This window comes from Vicia villosa, linkage group LG4 (assembly GCF_029867415.1).
Source record: "Vicia villosa cultivar HV-30 ecotype Madison, WI linkage group LG4, Vvil1.0, whole genome shotgun sequence".
NCBI classification, from domain to species: domain Eukaryota; kingdom Viridiplantae; phylum Streptophyta; class Magnoliopsida; order Fabales; family Fabaceae; genus Vicia; species Vicia villosa.
Window position 1 is genome coordinate 142,230,641 of NC_081183.1, and position 8,157 is coordinate 142,238,797.

General features: G+C 38.6%; 1 protein-coding gene across 1 annotated transcript; it reads left to right on the plus strand.

Annotated features, from left to right (window-relative positions):
* The first annotated feature begins 216 nt into the window (after window positions 1-216).
* LOC131599817 (ent-kaurenoic acid oxidase 1-like) lies at window positions 217-2,587 on the plus strand. The gene is made up of 7 exons (XM_058872071.1): window positions 217-490; window positions 666-1,143; window positions 1,226-1,498; window positions 1,589-1,757; window positions 1,872-1,978; window positions 2,063-2,181; window positions 2,286-2,587. The coding sequence occupies exons 1-7, from the start codon at window positions 264-266 to the stop codon at window positions 2,383-2,385; spliced, it is 1,473 nt and encodes a 490-aa protein (XP_058728054.1). The 5' UTR covers window positions 217-263; the 3' UTR covers window positions 2,386-2,587.
* Window positions 2,588-8,157: the final 5,570 nt, after the last annotated feature.

Genomic DNA, 8,157 nt, shown 5'->3' on the forward strand with positions numbered 1-8,157 from the left:
TTCAAATTTACCAAATCATAAAAAAAATTAAAGATAGTCAAAATGTATTTTCATGATTCATGCACAATCTCCAAATTACATATATTCAACATTTTAGAAATTATTTACCTTGTATAGGTTATAGTAATATAATAATAAGATTCATGCACAATTAATATATCTCCACCTCACCCTCCTAGAATATTTGCATATAAATAGAGGCCAATAGATTAGAGTTTCTCATTCAAATTAACTGAGTGTGAGTTCATAGAGTTCTATTAGAAATGGCATCCCTATGGCTCATCTTTGGTGCAATTGCTGCTGCTCTTTTGGTCCTAAGGTCTCTCCTCAAGAAGGTGAATTGGTTCCTCTATGAAGCAAGCCTTGGTGACAAGCAATACTCTTTGCCACCAGGTGACATGGGATGGCCCATAATTGGGAACATGTGGTCTTTCCTTAGGGCATTCAAGTCCAATGCACCAGATTCTTTCATGGATTCTATCATCAAAAGGTAGCTATGCCTATAACATTCTCTATACATGCATGCAAGGTTTTCTTTTTTGTTTTTTCCATTGTTTTTTTCCAGATTAGAAAACTCCATGACATGGTTTGTTTTTTTCATTGTTTTTTTCCAACACATAAATTTTTTTTATAATATTTATTATTTTATATTTTGTTTGTTATAGGTTTGGAAACACTGGCATATACAAGGTGTTCATGTTTGGATTCCCAAGTGTAATTGTTACATCAGCAGAAGCATGCAAGAAGGTTCTTACAGATGATGAACACTTTGAACCTGGTTGGCCACAATCAACGGTCGAATTAATCGGCGAAAAATCGTTCATCAAGATGCCGTTTGAAGAACATAGACGACTTAGGCGTTTAACCTCGGCTTCGATCAATGGCTACGAGGCACTTTCGGTGTACTTGAAATATATCGAAGAAATTGTGATTGAATCATTGGAAAAATGGACTCATATGGGTGAAATTGAGTTCTTAACTCAAATGAGAAAACTCACTTTTAAGATTATTATTCATATTTTCCTTGGCTCAGAAAGTGAACCTGTAATGGAAGCTTTGGAAAGAGAATATACAATTCTTAACCTTGGTGTTAGAGCCATGAGGATAAATATTCCTGGATTTGCTTTCCATAAGTCACTTAAGGTAAGTGCTTATTTCATAAGTGCTTATTTTAAAAGTGCTTAATTAAACAATTTTTCTAATACATTACTTTTTTTTTTTACAGGCAAGGAAAAATCTTGTGGCTATATTTCAATCAATTGTGGACAAGAGAAGAGATGAAAGGAAAGGAAAAAAACCAGTACCGGGTCAAAAAGCGAAAGATATGATGGATTCTTTGGTAGATGCTGTTGATGAAAATGGAAGAAAATTGGATGATGATGAAATCATTGATATCATGTTGATGTACTTGAATGCTGGCCATGAATCTTCAGGACATATCACTATGTGGGCTACCTATTTCTTGCAAAGGCATCCTGAGTTTTTCCGAAAGGCTAAGGTATTATTATCGAAATTCTTAGCATCTGAATTTTCAAAATTATGGATCATTTTTGCACTTAACTTTGTTTCTTGATAATGTGATTAACAGGAAGAACAAGTTGAAATGCTGAAAAGAAGGCCTCCATCACAAAAAGGGTTGAAACTAGAGGAAGTTCGAAAAATGGAGTATCTTTCTAAGGTGATTGATGAAACAATGAGAGTGGTTACTTTCTCGCTTATGGTCTTTCGCCAGGCGAGAGCCGATGTCAAAGTGAATGGTTAGTACACATAAAAATTTCGCGGAATTCATATGAATTTCAATCGATAAAAAAGAATACGCGATAAAAATAATGTATTAGAGACTCTATTGTAACGATATTTTGATATTTCAGGGTACCTCATTCCAAAGGGTTGGAGAGTGCTTACCTGGTTCAGATCAGTTCACTTTGATTCTGAACTTTATCCTGATCCAAGAGAGTTCAATCCTGAAAACTTTAGTGTAAGTCTAGTGATTAATTGAATTAAAGAACAAATAAGTGATTAATTAGATAAATTTGACAATTTTGTTTGTGTTGATTCTTAGATGGTGCGTAAGGCTGGTGAGTTCCTTCCATTTGGAGCAGGAACTAGATTGTGCCCGGGCAATGATCTTGCCAAGCTGGAAATCTCAGTTTTCCTTCACCATTTCCTCCTCAAATATGAGTAAATATTTTTTCACCATTTAAAGCTCCTATTGAAATTATCATAAAAGCACTTATATAAAACACTACTAGATAAATACTAATGTTATGTGTTATTTTCTGCAGACTTGAACAGCTGAACCCAAAATCTCCAATAAGATTCCTACCACACACAAGGCCAATGGACAACTGCTTGGCAAGGATCAAGAAACAAGAAGCTGCATGATTCAAAGATGGAGAAGCACACGCATTTCGACACTTTTCGTTTAATAATTTTATTTTCTGTACTTTGTTTACGTTAAATAATACTCCACAGTTCTGAACATTTACCTGGTGTGAACTGGCTTATGCGTTTGCTTGAATGAATAAAACTTGAAGAACTATTATCAGCAATCTTCTAGGATTATTATATTGATACAAATTTATTATATATCATCGACATAAACAAGAATCGCAGTAAAATTTTATACAATATATTTAGTAAATAAAGAGTTTTTTGTATACGCAAATAAATATATTGACGGGGTAAGAGGTACTCCAACTCAATACAGCAAAACAACCTGAACTCGGCTACCTGTGCCTAGTTTTCCTCCTTCCACGCAATAAAACCGCCATCCTCCACAACCTCTGATCATTATAGGCGCAATACTTAAGTGGTACAGTTGTATAGTTAGTTTAGTGAGATTATCCAGTTAGTTATATTAGTTTATTCACTTATTTTCCTAAACTATGTACATGAATATATACCTAACAGCATTCTTCTAAAGCTAATCAATGTATCAGTTGAGCTTTCACCTTCTTGTGTAGCAAACTCTCTTTCAATTGCTCTCTTACTTCCATCATCTATATGGTTAGTTACTTTGAGATCTTCATCATTAACATGGTATCAGAGCTTAACACGTGTTAAGCTCTGGTAGCGATTGTTACTCTTTCTTTGCAATTGCATTTTCTTGATTCTTTGGCTTTTGATTCTCAATGGCATACCAGGGTTTTACTGATTTATCCACAAATTCGTATTATCTTTATTCGAACGAGAATCCAACACTCGTTCTTGTTTCTCTCATACTTAATGATAAGAATTCCCATAAAGGGGATCGATCGATGCAAATAGCGTTGACTTCTAAGAACAAAGACTAATTTATTGATGGAACCCTAACTAAACCTCTTGTTTCCGATCCTCTCTAGGCTTGTTGGATTCGTTGCAATATTATGGTTCTTGCTTGGATTCAATGTTCAATTTCTGAATCTACTGCTAAATCGATGCTCTAGATCAATGGCGCATTTGGTGTTTGAAAAAGTTTGTCGATTCAATTCTCTCTTAATGATATCTTCCGCATTTCAGATATTCAAGAAGATCTCTATAAATTTCAAAGACAAAGACAATGTTCCAAATGCTAGAACAAATTCTCAACCTGCTGCTACAGTTAATAATGCTTCTTGTGAGATATTGGATCGAACTCTAGTATTGTCGAAGGGTAGCTTCTTGGTTCGACAGTTCGACAGAGTTAAGCATGAAGTCGAAGGATTGTTCACATGCTGGTGTCGAAGCATGCATGCTGTAGTCGAAGATGGGTCTAGCATGCAGATGTCGAAGATGCTAGGGTTGTTAGCATGTTAAATTAGGTTTTAGTGTTTAAACCCTAATTTGTTAAGTTAGCTTGTTTATTAAGTTGGCTTGTGTAATGGGCCTTGCTGAAAAAGCCCATTAGTTAGTATGTTAGGTTTTATTATAAATAGCATACTAGTCTCTCATCATTGCTAAGCTGCAAATCCTAATTTAGGGTGAGAGAGGTTATTTGTTATTCTTGTAAACTTGTAATCTTGTTTTAAGAGAAAGTAAAAGAATAGCAGTTATAACCAATTCTTGTGTTCTTATTCTCTTCCCTAATTCCCTATTATACTTTGTTATTGGTATCGTTTTTCACAACAAATTGGTGCGGTGAGCGTGGAGAAGATGCCTTCAACAAAGTATGAGATTGAAAAGTTCACTGGAGTGAATGATTTTGGTCTGTGGCGCTTGAAGATGAAAGCCCTACTGGTTCAGCAGGGTTGTTTGGAAGCGTTGAAGGGAGAGGCAGCCATGAATGCTGCATTAACGGCAGCGGAGAAGACAACTATGATCGAGAAAGCACACAGCGCAATTCTGTTGAGCCTTGGTGATAAGGTTCTCTGGCAGGTATCAAAGGAGACGACGGCATCAGGGTTATGGGTGAAACTTGAAAGTTTGTATATGACCAAATCGCTGGTAAATCGACTCTACCTGAAGCAAGCTTTGTATTCATTCAAGATGATTGAAGACAAAGTATTGGCTGAGCAGTTGGATATGTTCAACAAGCTGATTCTTGATCTTGAAAATATTGATGTGAAGATCGATGATGAAGATCAAGCGCTGTTACTATTGTGTTCTTTGCCTCGATCACATGCTCACTTCAAAGAAACTCTCTTGTATGGAAGGGAGTCCCTGACGTTTGAAGAAGTTCAATCAGCCTTGTACTCTAAGGACTTGAATGAAAGAAAGGAGCATAAACCTTCGACTGTTGGCGAAGGTTTGGCCGTTAAAGGAAAACTCTTACGAAAGGATGGTAAGTTTGACAAGAAGAAAGGCAAAAGCCAGTCGAAGTCTTACGGTGGCGAAGCATCTGGCATTCGATGCTACCATTGTAAGAAGGAGGGTCACACAAGAAAGGTGTGCCCTGAACGCCTGAAATATCATGGAGGTAAGGATAATGGCAACGCTGCCATTGTTCAAGATGATTTCGAATCATCTGATGTTCTTGTGGTTTCAAGCAGTGACTCTAAGAAGGAGTGGATTATGGATTCAGGTTGCACTTGGCACATGACTCCAAACAAAGTCTTGTTCGAGGAATTATGTGATCAAGATGGTGGATCAGTATTGCTGGGAAACAACAAGGCTTGCAAGATTGCAGGTGTTGGATCTGTGAGATTCAAGCTCCATGATGAGTCAATAAGGTTGTTGACTGAAGTCAGGTATGTTCCTGATTTGAAGAGAAATCTGCTTTCTCTTGGTGAATTCGACAAGAAAGGATATGTTTTCCAAGGAGAGAAAAGTATCCTAAGAGTCATGAAGGGTTCGAAGGAAGTCTTGAGAGGCGTAAAGAAACAAGGCTTGTATACCCTTGAGGCTGAAGTTGTAAGTGGTTCGACAAATGTTGCATCCACGAAATCTTTGTCGAAAACAGAAATCTGGCACATGAGATTGGGCCATGTCAGTGAAAGGGGTCTGGTCGAATTAGGGAAACAAAATCTGCTTGGTGGAGACAAAATCGAAAAGCTGAAGTTTTGTGAACCCTGTGTACTTGGAAAATCTTGCAGAGTGAAGTTCAACAAAGGCAAACAAAGAACACATGGATCCCTTGATTACATCCATGCTGATCTTTGGGGGCCTGCAAGGTGTCCATCACATTCAGGAGCAAGGTATTTTCTATCCATAGTAGATGATTATTCCAGAAAATTATGGGTATTCATCCAGAAGACTAAGGATGAAACTTTTGAGAATTTCAAAAGTTGGAAGACTCTGGTTGAAAATCAGACTGGCAGAAAGGTCAAGAGGTTGAGAACCGACAATGGCCTTGAATTTTGCAATGAGGCATTCGACAGTTTTTGTGCTGCCTCTGGTATTGCAAGGCATAGAACTACTGCAGGTACTCCACAGCAAAATGGTTTGGCTGAAAGGTTTAATCGAACTATTTTGGAGAGAGTCAGATGCATGTTGACTAGTGCGGGGTTAACAAAGGTGTTCTGGGCTGAGGCTGTTTCGACAGCAACATATCTGATAAACAGATGTCCTTCGACAGCGTTAGATATGAAGACACCTGAAGAAGTTTGGTCGGGACATCCACCAGATCTCGACAAACTGAGAGTATTTGGCTGCATAGCCTATGCTCACATTAGGCAAGACAAGGTCGAACCTAGAGCTCTGAAATGCATGTTCATGGGATACCCTGAAGGAGTCAAAGCTTATAGGCTATGGTGCCTAGAGCCAGGTCACAGGAGGTGTATCACCAGTCGAGATGTAGTTTTCAATGAAGCTGAAATGGCTTTTAAGAAAACTGATGATGTTGGTCGAAGTACAGAAACATCTGACGAAGAGCTGGAACAGGTAGAGATTCCTGTTGAGGTGGAGCATGTTGATGCTGAATTGCATATCCCAGATGAAGTCGAAGAAGAAGCAGAAGATGCTGAAGTTGAGGAAACTGACGATGACTACCTATTGTCGAGAGATAGGTCGAGAAGAGTCATCAAGCCACCTCAAAGACTTGGATATGCAGATCTTATAGCTTATGCCTTAATCTCTGCAAGTGAGGTTCTAGACGAAGAACCTAGAGACTATAAGGAAGTTATGAGGAGTCGAAATAAGACTGAATGGCTGAAGGCCATGGATGATGAGATGAAATCTCTTCATGATAATCATACTTGGGAACTGATCAAGAAACCTGATGGGGCAAGGTTAGTCAGCTGTAAATGGATTTTCAAAGTTAAGGAAGGAATTGAAGGAGTGACGTCGAAAAGATACAAGGCAAGGTTAGTTGCAAGGGGTTTCACTCAGAAAGAAGGTGTCGACTTCAATGATGTGTTTTCTCCTGTTGTGAAGCATAGGTCCATTCGAATGTTGCTTGCCATGGTGGCACAGTTCGATCTTGAACTGGAACAGATGGATGTGAAGACTGCGTTCTTGTATGGTGATCTAGATGAAACGATCCTGATGAGGCAACCTGAAGGGTATGTCGAAAAGGGGAAGGAAGATTATGTGTGCAAGTTAAAGAGATCTTTGTATGGGCTGAAACAATCTCCTCGACAGTGGAATAGGAGATTCGACAAGTTCATGGCACGCATAAGTTTCATTAGAAGTCAGTTCGACCATTGCGTTTACTTCAGATTTCGACCTGGTAATTCATTTGTTATTTTGTTGCTTTATGTGGATGATATTCTCATAGCAAGCAACAGTGTTGAAGATGTGATGAGGGTGAAGGCTGAACTCAATAAGGAGTTCGATATGAAGGATCTGGGAGCTGCTTCCAGGATTCTTGGAATTGACATTCGAAGAGATAGAAAAAAGTCGAAGTTATGCCTTTCTCAAGAGGCATATCTACGGAAGATTCTTGAAAAGTATGGTATGTCGAATTCGAAGCCAGTTGTGACTCCAACAAACCCTCAATTCAAGCTGAGTATTGATCAGTGTCCCAGTACTGATGTCGAAAGAGCCTATATGAATAGCATCCCATATGCTAATATAGTTGGTTCTTTGATGTATGCTATGGTATGTACTAGACCCGACATAGCTTACGCAGTAAGTCTTGTAAGCAGGTACATGGCGAATCCTGGAAAGGCTCACTGGCAAGCATTGAAGTGGATTTTAAGGTACATAAATGGGTCTCTGAATAGAGTCCTAATTTATGGTGGAGCCTTGGGTGAAGATAGTAAAGCAGTAATAGAAGGATATGTCGACTCTGATTATGCAGGTTGTATGGATTCCAGAAAATCTATTTCTGGATATGTTTTCACTATGTTTGGCACTGCAATTAGTTGGAAAGCAACACTTCAGAAGGTTGTTGCTCTATCAACCACTGAAGCGGAGTATATTGCCCTAACTGAAGCTGTGAAAGAAGCATTGTGGCTTGAAGGTTTTGCGAAGGAGCTGAAACTCAAGGTCGAGGTATCACTGTTAAATGTGATAGTCAAAGTGCAATACACCTGTCGAAGAATTCAGCCTATCATGAGCGAACTAAGCACATTGATGTGAGGCTGCATTTCGTCAGAGGAGTAATCGAGCGTGGAGAAGTCCAAGTGCTGAAGGTTTCGACTGAAGACAATGCTGCTGATATGATCACCAAGACATTGCCGAGTTGCAAGTTTTTCCACTGTATGCAGTTGATAAAGCTGCATGAAGAAAGCTAGTTTGTTCCTTGACGTTGTAGAGTTAGGTCCAAGGTGGAGATTTGTGAGATATTGGATCGAACTCTAGTATTGTCGAAGGGTA

Bases quoted from the DNA above. Each gene is read 5' to 3' on its own strand.
- LOC131599817 (XM_058872071.1), top strand. From the start codon at position 264: ATGGCATCCCTATGGCTCATCTTTGGTGCAATTGCTGCTGCTCTTTTG. The intron at 1,144-1,225 runs GTAAGTGCTTAT...TTTTTTTTACAG, and splicing joins CTTTCCATAAGTCACTTAAG to GCAAGGAAAAATCTTGTGGC. The intron at 1,979-2,062 runs GTAAGTCTAGTG...GTTGATTCTTAG, and splicing joins TCAATCCTGAAAACTTTAGT to ATGGTGCGTAAGGCTGGTGA.